This window comes from Malaclemys terrapin, chromosome 2 (genome assembly GCF_027887155.1).
Source record: "Malaclemys terrapin pileata isolate rMalTer1 chromosome 2, rMalTer1.hap1, whole genome shotgun sequence".
In the NCBI taxonomy this organism is placed as follows: Eukaryota; Metazoa; Chordata; order Testudines; family Emydidae; genus Malaclemys; species Malaclemys terrapin.
The window spans coordinates 29443120-29456209 of NC_071506.1; the positions used below are offsets into that span (position 1 = coordinate 29443120).

The 13090-nt window shown below is 39.9% G+C and overlaps 1 protein-coding gene across 4 annotated transcripts in view; it reads left to right on the forward strand.

Annotated features, from left to right (window-relative positions):
- Positions 1-13090, forward strand: part of CSMD3 (CUB and Sushi multiple domains 3) — a 1152075-nt gene that overhangs the window by 999765 nt on the left and 139220 nt on the right. For all 4 annotated transcript variants that reach the window (XM_054020295.1, XM_054020294.1, XM_054020296.1 and 1 more), the window contains 3 exons: positions 9703-9891; positions 10271-10417; positions 12583-12771. In XM_054020295.1, coding sequence (XP_053876270.1) covers positions 9703-9891; positions 10271-10417; positions 12583-12771 — 525 coding nt within the window. The remainder of the gene's footprint in view (positions 1-9702; positions 9892-10270; positions 10418-12582; positions 12772-13090) is intronic.

The window sequence follows — 13090 nt, forward strand, 5'->3', positions numbered from 1 at the left end:
CCTGAGGAAACACAAAAATTCAGAGGAATTAAAAAAAACTAGAATACCTATTCAGGTTGGCAGCTAGAACAACAGATAACTTACTTCTCTCATTTCTATTTTTTGTGTGGAAGTTATAAAATATACATCCCTGAGTATCAGATCTATAGGCAACTTCATCAGTTATCTCCTTTTGTATGGAACCTAAAAGCAGTATGGATAAGAGGTATAGTAACTCCTATTGCATGCAAAGATTATTTGCTATACTACACTGTTTGATTTATATACTATCATCATTTAATTATGCAGGATTTAATCACTATGTATGAGTCACCCTGAAGGAATAAACTTAATTTCTGTCACAACTGCTGCTGGTCCATGTTATACACCTGCACATGTGCAGAATTTATGTCCCCCTGCAGATTTTTTTGCTTCCCCACAGAAAAAGGACTTTATGATGGGGAACCAAAGGGAAGCCACAAGAGCGGTCATGTGACCCTCCCAAGTAGTATATTTTGGATGCCCAGGGCCGCCAGCAGAGAATGTGGGGCAGGACTGGAGAAGACCTGGCTGGTGGTTCCTAATTAATGGAGATATACCTATCTCATAGAACTGGAAGGGATCCTGAAAGGTCATCAAGTCCAGTCCCCTGCCTTCACTAGCAGAACCAAGTACTGATTTTGCCCCAGATCCCTAAGTGGCCCCCTCAAGAATTGAATTCACAACCCTGGGTTTAGCAGGCTAATCCTCAAACCACTGAGCTATCCTTCCCCCTACACTGAGCTATCCCTCCTACCCTGTGCCGGGCTTAACTGCTAGTCCCAGCTGGTCTGGGGAGGACGGGGCTCCCTCTTTCCCTGCATGGCATGCGGAGCCATGTCAGACCCACCCCCAGATTTCTCCCTGGCTGTAGGAAGATCTGCAAACTTCCTTCCCACCACTCTTCCTGCACCCATCACAGCTCAGTTATAGGGGAGATACTATGGGGAGATACTCCTCCATCCACCAAACCCCCATGCATCCAGACCCCACTCATACGAGACCCTCCCACTGAGCTTCACCCCCCTGCACCCAAAACCCCCCATGATGAACCGCACTCCCCCTGCACCTGGACCACCCCGATGAGCCACCCGCATTCCCACACTACCAAGCCCCAACCAGCTGCATATGGATCCCCACCCCACTGAGCCCCACTACCCCAGCATCTGGATTCCCCACTGATTGCCCCCAAACTCAGACCCCCTTCTGAGCTCTATCCCCCCCACACTGAGCCCCAACCACCTTCACCTGCCCTCCTGCTTAGTCCCATTACCATTTAACTCAGAACCCCGTAACAAGCCCCTGTACATCCAGATTCCCCCCACACACCTGAATCCCCCACTGAGCCACACACACACAGATTGCCCAACACAGAACCCTCTCAACCCACACCTGGATTCCCCCACACTAAGCCCCTTCACACTTGGATCCTGCCTTTCTGAGCCTGCCTGCCCACACCTCGTGCACCTGGCATGGAGGGGCAGGGCCCTGCGGTGTTTCTGGGACAGACCTGGTCCTTGTGCCATGTCAGGGTTGGGTGCAGCCTCACTGCTGAGTCCATGTCCTGGGGGGAAGCTGCACATTGTTCTCCTGTGCTCCACAATGCCATGCTGGAGCCTCCACTTTTATTTGACAAATAAAATTTGCAGAATTTTGCAGAATTTTAAGATATTGTGTGCAGAATTTTCATTTTCTTGGTGCAGAATGCCCTCAGGAGTAATGTTAGTTTCAAGTAAAATACACTGATTGAGAGCTACATAATTGCTTTTTACAAAGAAGAACATATGTTTTGTTATTAGACACTATGGTTCTGATTTTCATCTTGTGCAGATTTTTTAGCCAGTGCAATGTGTGTATAAAAGACTAGTATTCTTACTTGGTTTCATTTTACATTCACTTTGCACTGATATCAGTTAATACACATGTTGCAGGATACTGGAGAAGCAGGCCCAACATTTAGTATTTTTAAAAATCTGTGTGGGTCACCTGAACATGTATTAGTTTTGGAAAAAATATTTTGGTTTTGCTTATAAATTAGGGCTATCATTTTCTTTAATTAAGAAAATTAATCACAATTAATCGCGCTGTTAAACAATAATAGAATACTATTTATATAAATATTTTTGGATGTTTTCCACATTTTCAAAAATATTGAATTCAATTACAACACAGAATACAAAGTGTACAGTGCTCACTTTATATTTATCTTTATTATAAATATTTGAAGTGTGAAAATAAAAGAAATAATATTTTTCAATTTACTTAATTCAAGTACTGTTGTGCAATCTCTTTCTTAAACTCTTTCTGAACTTAAAAATGTAGAATTATGTACAAAAAATAACTGTATTCAAAAATAAAACAATGTAAACCTTTAGAGCCTACAAGTCCATTTAGTCCTACTACTTGTTCTGCCAATCACTTAGACAAACATGTGCAGGAAATAATGCTTCCCACTTCTTATTTACAATGTCATCTGAAAGTGAGAACAGGTGTTTGCATGGCACTTTTGTAGCTGGCATTGTAAGATATTTACATGCCAGATGCGCTAAAGATTCACATGTCCCTTCATATTTTGGCCACCATTCCAGAAGACATACATTCATGCTGATGATGGGTTCTGCTTGATAACGACCCAAAGCAGTGTAAACCAATGCATGTTCATTTTCATCATCTGAGTCATATGCCACCACAAGAAGATTGATTTTCTTTTTTGGTGTTTCGGGTTCTGTAGTTTCTGCATCGGAGTATTGCTCTTTTAAGACTTCTGAAAGAATATTCCACACCGCGTCCCAATCAGATTTTGGAAGGCACTTCAGATTCTTAAATCTTGAGTCAAGTGTTGTAGCTATCTTTAGAAATCTCACATTAATACCTTCTTTGCCTCTTGTCAAATCTGCAGTGAAAGTGTTATTAAAATAAACAACATGCTGGGTAATCATCTGAGACTGCTATAACATGAAATATATGGCAGAATGTGGGTAAAACACTGAGCAAGAGACATACAGTTCTCCCCCAAGGAGTTCAGTCAAAAATTTAATTAATGCCTTATTTTTTTTAATGAGTGTCATCAGCATGGAAGCATGTCCTCTGGAATGGTGGCCAAAGCATGAAGGGGCATATGAATGTTTAGCATATCTGGCATGTAAATACCTGGCAATGCCGGCTACAAAAGTGCCATGCGAATGTCTGTTCTCACTTTCAGGTGACATTGTAAATAAGAAGTGGGCAGCATTCTCTTCCATATATGTAAACAAAGTTGTTTCTCTTAGTGGTTGGCTGAACAAAAAATAGGACCGAGTAGACTTGTAGGCTCTAAAGTTTTACGTTGTTTTGTTTTTGAGTGCAGTTATATAACAAAAAAAAAAATCGACATTGATTGCAATGAAAGTTGTGCTTTCATGATAAAGATATTGCAGTATGGTACTTGTAAGAGGTGAATTTAAAAATACTATTTTTTTATCATTTTACAGTGCAAATATTTGTAATAAAAATAATCTAAAGAGAGCACTGTACACTTATATTCGGTTGTAATTGAAATTGATATATTTGAAAATGTAGAAAAACATCCAAAATATTTAATAAATTTCAATTGTTATTCTATTGTTTAATAGTGTGATTAAAACTGTGATTAATCACGATTAATTTTTTTAAATCATGATTAATTTTTTTCAGTTAATTGAGTGAGTTAACTGCGATTAATCAACAGACCTACTATAAATATATTGGTTGCAATAAATATACAGGTGTCAGTAAAATGCTCCATTAGGAGGCAATCTAGGGGAAAAATCAGATAGAGTTTGTGTAGAAACTGAATAAGAGCCTCAGATTTGATTACCAAAATTTAACATTTGGTTACTTTGTTTTAAAATTTGTTTTTGTTTTAAAGTTTTTTATTGTAGTGCTCCAGTCTCCTCCACATGGATTCATTTTCAGTCAGACAGGTGGACAGCTCAACAGTGTGGTTTGCTGAGCTTCTGATCGATGTTTTAGGCTTGTTTGGAAAAAAATGGTTTGCACTTATGTGTGGTCGGGGGGGAGGGAGGGAATGAGGTAGCAAGGATACCGAGCCATCCGGCTTGCCTCACGATGGCAGAGAGTCACAGTTCCTCGCAGGGACCCCCGTACCCTCTCCCTCACACAGAATGTGCAGCACCAGCATATTTGGTTCTGTGAATATGACCCCTGCTAAGGAGATTGCAATGTGTGCTGAGTGTGCAGGAGCTGACCAGCTCTTACCTGCTGTCATAGGTGGTGGGTGAAGCTGCCGCTTGGGGAAGCTAGTTCCCCAGCCCATCTCTTCTTCCTTTGGCCCCACCCATACTCCACCCCTGCTCTGCCCCAGGCCCCGCCCCAATTCTGCCCAAGCCCCACCCCTCCCCATTGTTTCCTTTCTCTCTTCCCTCGCCCTCCCTGCTCACCCCCTGCCAGCTAAATCCCTGAACCCAAATGAAGCAAATGACATTAGAAAGAAATTGCAGAAGAGTGGCTTTTTCAAATGAAAATGGAGCATGTTTTTCACTGCATGCCAGAAGGTGAAGACTGGACATGCAGAAGGTACCTAATTAAAAGCACTAAATTTAGGAATAAAAAATGTCAGTCACAGGTATTTTGATATACCCTGAAGTTTGTCAGAGAATTATTTGCAAAAACTTCCTAGTAAGGGCAAGTCAGCTGTCCTGATGAATACAGCATTAAATATTATGGAATACATGATGCAGCTCTTCTCCATTTTACATTTTCTTAATCAGGATTTCTAAGCTGATTTTATATTTTAAATGTACTATTGAGCCTTCATAAAGTAATCATTCCAGAATACTGCATATTTAACTCACTGAAACAAAGACATTATTTTAAATTAATCAGTCACAGAGGTTTAGTGTGTTCATAACAATGTTAATTGCTTTTAGAAAAAGGGAACACTAATTTACTGTCTATACTCATTCATAAGCCAAATATTTTTGTTAAAAAAGTGACACATCAAAGAGCGGGGGTCGGCGTATAAACGGGTCTACATCAAAATTTGATGATTTAAAACTCTATGGAATCATTGAATTGAATATCTAATACGCGGGTCGCCAGAGTAAGATTTGTTTACCTGCCACGTCCGCATGTTCGGCCGATCGCGGCTCCCACTGGCTACTCCAGGCAAATGGGGGCGGCAGGAAGCGGTGGCCAGCACATCCCTCGGCCCACACCATTTCTTGCAGTTCCCATTGGCTGGGAACGACGAACTGCTGCCACAGGGAGCTGAGGGGATCCATGCCTCCAGACGCTCCAAGTAAACAAAAAGTCCCGACCTACCAGTGGCTTACTCTGACGGGCCGGGAGCCAAAGTTTTCCAAACCCTGAAATCTAGGGCCGGCTTATTAAGGGTCATACAGTTTTTGCTATTTTTACCTATCCATTTTGGGTGGTCGGCTTATAAATGAACGGGCTAATGAATGAGTATATACTGTACTTTGTGTGATCGCCATAACAACAGACATGTTTATGAAATTTCACCAACTTTAAAAAATATGTTTCCAAAGATTTTAGGCATAACAAAGGATTTTATATCTTACTAAAGTACTGACTTTGCTGGAGGGTTCTCTTAAAACTAGTTCATCAAATAGTCAGAAGTAAAGAACGGGAAACTCGTTTGTCTAGCTATCTGGAAGGAAAGGGGTGTTTTCCCTTTAAGGGCTAGCCGCTCTTCAACAGGCGGGTGAAGGGAGAAAGGGATGGACAGAAAGGACAGGAAGATTTTGGAAGCAAGTTTTTTTGTACTATAGTAATTAAAATTAAAATGTGTATTTTAGATAACAGTGGTCTTTTGAAGGATTTATTTAAAAAACTATACGTCTGAAGATCCAAGCACTACAGTAATGCACAACTGTTTTTGTCCGTAAATTCAGAAACTGACAGTATATACCTAGGGGTTGGCAAATGCCTGTTAAATGGCTTCATTACCACTTGAATGGCTCTTTAACAGTTTCAGTGTTGTGCTAATAGGTCTGGCAGGCTGGAAGGCTTTTTCACTTTTAAGTTACTAGATCCCCTCCAGAGTAAGAGTCAACAGGCTGCAGCAGCTAGCTGTGGGAGCCTGCAGGAAGGGTCAGAACAGGGATAGGAAGAGGCGGGTGGGTGGACACTAAGACCCAGGGGTGCCCCAGATTTTCTGGTGTCCTACACAGCCGTGTATGCTGCCTATGCCTAAGGACAGCTCTGAATGTAATGTCATCATCGTATACTATACTGGTCAATGCAGTATTGTTGTAGCCCTATTTGCCCCAGGATATTACAGAGACAAGGTAGGTGAGGTAATATCTTTTACTTGATCCAACTTCTTTTGGTGAGAGAGAGAGAAGCTTTCGAGGTTATACAGAGCTCTTCTTCAGGTCTGGGAAACTAACTGCTAAATACAACATTTGAACAGATTGTTTAGAACAAGTAGTTAACGCATATTTCAAAGTAGTAGCCATGTTAGTCTGTATCCGCAAAAAGAACAGGAGTACTTGTGGCAGTGAAACTCTATATGCATCCGAAGAAGTGGGCTGTAGTCCACGAAAGCTTATGCTGTAATAAATTTGTTAGTCTCTAAGGTGCCACAAGTACTCCTGTTCTTTTTGCATATTTCAAGGGATCATTCAGGTGAAGTGGCCTATTAACATCCCTCCAGTCATAGAAAGGAAGGGGGTGGGTGGGAAACAGCTGGTGAGGGGTTGTTAGTGGATTACAGATTGTTGTAAGGAGCCATACATCCAGTATCTCTATTAAGTACATGATTTGTAGTGTCTAGAAAAGTTATGAATTTAAGGTTCCAGATTCGTCTTTTGAAAGTGTCATGCAGGTTTCCTTTTAGGATGAGGACTGATAGGTCATGTTTAGAGTGATTGCTTTGTGAAAAGTGTTCATACATGGATGATATGGTGCTTTTGTCTTTTACCAATTTCTTGTGAATGTTCATTCGAGAGCTTCATGATTGTATAGTTCCACCCACATAATTGGTATTGGGGCATTTAATGCATTGGATGCGGTACATCACAGTGCGGCTGGCCTTGGGGCTGCCCCAACAGCGACCAGTGTGGCTGGCCCCTGGACCGCCCCAGCTGCTGGAGTGGCCCTGGGGTCTGCCACACTGGCTGCTGCAGCTTTGGAAGTCATGAAAGTCCTGGAAAGTCACGGAATCTGTGGTTAGTGTATTGGGGAGGTTGGTGTATTGGGGAGCCATCCTACTACCCAGGGCTGTTCTCATGGTTTGGACAAAGTGTTTGTTATTGAATGTAAAATTGTTATGGATGAGGATGAATAAGTTTTGCAATGTGTTTGGTCTGGATATTTGAGGGTAATCCATTGTCTTGTAAATATTTGAAACAGGGAGTCCATCATTGTGAGGGATGTTGGTGTATAGAGAAAGTGATATCTCTGGTGGTAAGGATGGTGTTCTGAGGGAGGCTGTTGATGTTGCAGTTTGTGGAGGAAGTTGTTTGTTTCCTGGAGGAAGCTGGCCCTTTGGTGCGTGGCTTGAGGATGTTTTCTATGAGCCCGATATTCCTTCAGTAAATCAGGGATTCTCAAACGGGGGGTTGTGACCCCTCAGGGGGTCGTGAGGTTATTACATTGGGCTTCCGAGCTGTCAGCCTTCATCCCCAAACCCTGTTTCGCCTCCAGCATTTATATTAGTGTTTAATTTATAAGGGGCGGGGATCGTACTCAGAGGCTTGCTGTGTGAAAGGGGCCACCAATACAAAAGCTGGAGAACCACTGAGTAAAACTGGCCAGATATGATCTGCCTAAGAGGTGTGTGTTTTCCTCTAATATGCATCAATTGGAGTAGTATTTCCCAATCCTTTCCCCCCTTCCCTTAGATCAGTAAATGTACACTGGCCTACACTGGCTCATATATATGCATATCATCTTCCTCTGCTTCACTGATGTATTATCCTCAGCCTACCCTTCTCCATTTCCTTTCTCCTTCTCAGCTGTTGGCCTGAGAGCCAGGAGGCCCAAGTTCTATTCCTGACTCTGCCACTGACTTGTGTGACTTTATGTAAAACTCTTAAGCCACAGTTTTCAAATGTGACTGCCAAAGGTTAGGTACCTAAAGTCACACATGGTCACCCAAATAAGTGGCCTGATTTTCAGTGATGCTGAGCATCCGCAGCTCCCATTTACTTCATTGGGAATTGCGTTCACTGGGCCTCTTTTATTTAGGTGCCTTAGTATGAATTTAAGTGCCAAACTTTAAGCATCCTGTTAACAGCCCTCAGATGTGTGTGATCTGTAGGTCATTGACTCTTATACCATGAAGAAGAAAGAGGAAGAAGAAAAGGAAAAAAAATGGGTACATTAAAAATATAAGGGGAAAAAACATAGATTCACTGACAAAAAAGGTTAACTCAGAGTTACGGTTGCCTGGAGGTTAATGCAAATTCATAATATCTATCTTCTTTTCCTTGGCTGACTTCAAGAACAGAGCTGACAGCAGTGGAGAACTTGAGACTTTCAGGCTGCATTTCTTTAATTTTTTTCTGCAGTTGACTGACATTCATTCATCCAGGAAACAACCTGTCTTTGAGTAAGAAGGGAGGAAAATTCAGAATTTTTTGAACTTTTTCCCCACTGGAACCAAATGCACATTTAAATATCACTAGTGTACACATCTTTTAAGAAGATAAATACTGTGACTTAAGGGGATAGATGATTATGTATGCATAATGAATCAATCTCATGGTATCTTTATCAGTTATATATTTATTAGGGACAGAAGAATAATGTGGTTTAACAAACCTCTGTTCTGTTATTGATACCATTTAAGTAAATGGCAGAACTTATTTTAACTTTCCCTCCTCAATTTTAAACCCTGTTTTATAAGGAGGGGCTCGTTGCATGGACTCATTATCCTCATTTGAAGGATTTCTTGATTGTCAGTCTTAGGTCTCACCCAGTAGAAAATACTTCTTCTCTACTTTTCCACTTGGTAGTGGACATTTAAGAGAGACATTTAAGCTTAGAAGTGGCACTATGTGATATATGAGGTCTATAAAGTGGCATGACAGTGATTTCAAGTCATTCTTACAGCAGGTAGAGGCAATGAGAAATCTAGGAGTAGTAACACTGGACAAAGTTAAATGTAAGACCAAATACCAGAAACAATGTATTTTGCCATACTGAATGTATGAGTATGGTATATACTCACCAAAACAAACATTTTTAAAATTAATAACTATATGCTTCTAATAAACTAATAGAGTGATTTGTTGCTATTTACAGCCTAATAATCAGAGACCACAACTGATTCCTTAAACTTGGTTCACATGAGATTTTATCTTCCATCATCATTATTATTATTTAAGGAAAGGAATAAAAGCTGTGGTTTACTATCTGAACAATTCAGCCTGGCTCACTTAATGTGCAGTCTGAAAGAACAAAGGGTCTTCCAGATAATGTAAGGAGAGTAAAACTCATTAGTCAGTGATTTCTCAGTCTTAGTGTGTTTATTTTCCATAACATAATTTATTGTAGGAAATGCTGGCTAACACAGACTTTGTCTACTATCCCTTAATTAAGTGTTCTTGTTCCATATTCATAGAAATAAAGTGAGTAATGCAGTTCTTTTCTTTAACTTAGAAAAAAATGTAAGTCATACAAAATTATATGTATAATGGTAATTAGAGTTTTTGAAATAATCTCTGTGTTTCATAGTGCTCTGCCCAGCCAATGAAATGCGTCTGGATTCAACAGGAGTCATACTGAGCCCAGGCTACCCAGACAGCTACCCAAACCTCCAAATGTGCGCTTGGACCATTACTGTGGAAAAGGGTTATAATATCAGCATGTTCTTTGAATTCTTCCAGACAGAAAAGGAATTTGATATACTTGAGGTGTTTGATGGTAACTACAGGATATACAACTTTGGATGCTTTTATATTTATGCCTTGTCACCCCTGCCCCACTCCCTGCCATTTAGACATATAATAGAAATACTCTTTTTTGTCGAAATAAGTCATTACTTGAGTTTGTTAGTATAAGTAGTGACATTAGATTGCATTGCTTTTCCAGATTGTATTGCATTACTAATCAGTATGACTGTGTGTGTGTATATATATATATAATCTTTAATTATCTTTTATGATCTATTCAATAATACGTAGCATGTGGTTAATGTAAATTCCACTGTTAAATCTATTTCATTTACCATTACTCAAGGAACATTTTGTACATGTTTAATTTTAATCTTTATATTTTCATTTTTTTCTCCTCCTGTATCAAGGACCAAATAGTCATAGCCCATTGCTTATTTCCCTAAGTGGGGATTTCTCATCCTCTTTAAATATATCCAGTAATGGCCATGAAGTGTTTCTCCGGTGGTCAGCAGATCATGGCACCAACAAAAGAGGTTTCAGGATAAGATACATAGGTATGTAAATCAAATGTGTCCTTTTCTATCTGCTTAAAACTTCAATATGGAATGTATGGAATGTATTTATGTATGTACAAGGATAATGTGAGCTACTTTATTAGACACTAAGCTTCTAAAACGGAAAAGAAAATCGGATCTCTTTTATATTTGAACCAGATAACTGATTCTGTATAAAATATCTTTATAAAATATGTCTTATTTAGAATGGTATGACAAATATTCAACATAAAGAATTAATTAATTCCTGCTGCTCAGAATAGAAAACTAGTTGAAACCTAGGGTCAAGTATTGCATTACAGCTGCATACAACTCCATTCAACTGCCAACCAAGTGCTGCACAATGCCTTAAAATATTGTGGGGAAAGGGGAACAATTGTGAACTTGCCTATATATGATGGTCATACCCCAAATATGGTAACTATTGCTACCACTTTCTGATAAGTAAGTATCAAATTAGTTGAACCCAGTTTGATGTATTCCGTCCCTGAGATTTTCATCCTCCTCTATAGCACAGAGGCTGTGAGACTGAGGTTGGGACTGTTCTACTGTGTCCTGTAAAATCTCCTCCATGTACCTCTGTCTCCCTTAGTTCCTCCAGTTCAGCCACTCTGGTCTCCAAAGCCTGTACACAGTCTTTCAGGTCCAGGAGTCCTGGCACCAAATGCACACATACACCACATGCCCATAGGGTAGGTAATCATACATGCTGCATTGAATGCAATAAATTGGATAGCCCCCACTCTGTTGCTGGACTTCTGCCTGCATTCTCATTTTAGTCCTGAAGCTCTTTCCTCTGTTGTACTGGTTTTTTATTGAGAGAGGGGTGTTTATTGCCTTAAGTTTAAAGTATGTTAAGTGTATTTAGTCCCCATCCCGCATATTTCCCCTCTAAACTCCCTCGGAAAACTCTTGTTAGCTGCTACTGTACTCTAGCTCCTCTGGTTGCTTAGGAGTGGGCTTAGTCTTCTTGAGTAGCCAGCCCTCAGGTTAAGGGTTGTTGGGTGCTAAAGGTCATAGGGATCAAAGCATCGTTAAGAAGCTCTTGACCTTTCCTAACAGTCTGCTATGCTCAGCACACGGTCCCCCAAACAAAACAAGCTCAGTCTTCAAGCCAGTTAGGTTTGTTGCCTCCACTGCTCCCCTTGGAAGGCTGTTCCAGAATTTCACTCCTTTGATGGTTAGAAAGCTTTGTCTAATTTCAAGCCTAAACTTGATGACCAGTGTTTGTTCTTGTGTCCACATAGTCAACTCATCTCCCTGCCTGGTATTAATCCCTCTGCTGTATTTATAGAGAGCAATTATATCTCCCCTCAACAAACAAGCTAAGCTCTTTGAGTCTCCTCTCATAAGGTAAACCAAGCAAATGAAAAATGTATAAGAATGATATATAACTCCCACTGGAAGTTAACCACCTAAATATATTTAAGAATCTGGGCCAACATCCTATCAGATTATTAAAACTTTATTTCTAACCTTATTATCTCCACTCACACTTATAAAGATCTGTAGAGATGCTTTCCCTATCTTCAACATTTTGCATGTCCTCTAGGATTTCTGGGGAATTTCAAAGAGAGAAAAATGCAGCTGCAAAGTAACTGATGCAGGTTAATTGGGGCACTCAGAAGTACAATAAAGATTGTGGTACTGTAATTTTTAACAATTCACTTTTAGTTCATACATGGTTGACATTTGTAGAAATAATTTTTGTTGTGAACAAAAAAAAATACAATAATCTGAAAAAGAAAATCCTTAGCCGATACACTTGTTGGTTTTGATTTATTAAAGGCATTTTTCATAGTAGCAATTTAGTTTCTTTAAGCTATCAAGGAACAAAAATACTATGTTGTACTTTGTTCAACAGAGAAGTTGTTATAATAATAGTTGTGCTGATGTGTCTTGATTTCACATTTGCCATCTGGGAACCAAATCCTGAAGTCCTTATTAGGCCTTATTCCACCACTTTTACTTTCTGAATAACGCACTACTGAATCTAGATAAGGGTGCCAGAATCACTATCTTAATGTCTTTTCTCAGTCCTTACACAGGCAAGTTCTCAAAGAATTCAGGTAGCATTAGTGTGGAAACTGAATAAAACCCTCAGATTTGGCTACCAAACATTAACAGAGGGGGAAACATTGTTTTGTTTTTTGTTTTTCCCAAAGCTCTTTATTGTAGTACTCCTGAGTCCCCTCCACATGGATTCATTGTCAGTCAGACAGGTGGACAGCTCAACAGTATGGTTCGCTGGGCTTGTGATCGAGGATTTAGGCTTGTTGGGAAAAGTACTGCTGTATGCAGGAAATCTCCATATGGATATCATGCATGGGATGCACCAGTCCCAGCTTGTCAAGGTAAATATGTTTAATCACAGATTAAGTGACATATTTTAGCAGACTATTTTCTCCTCTTCTGATTTAGGCCATCAGTTTTTCTGATTTAAAATAAATAAAATAAATTTGTTTACTTTTCATTCATGGGAACCAAAATCTTCCTGCCAATACAGCCCTACAAACAAAACTAATAAATCAAATAATGTAACAGAATCTACTAAGGTTAGCAACTATTGATTATATGACTTCGGAAGTCATTTCGTATCACATTTTGTGTGGTTGTGAGCAAACTGACCTAGATAAAATGTAATCTCACCTGAATCTTCACTTAAAACTGAAG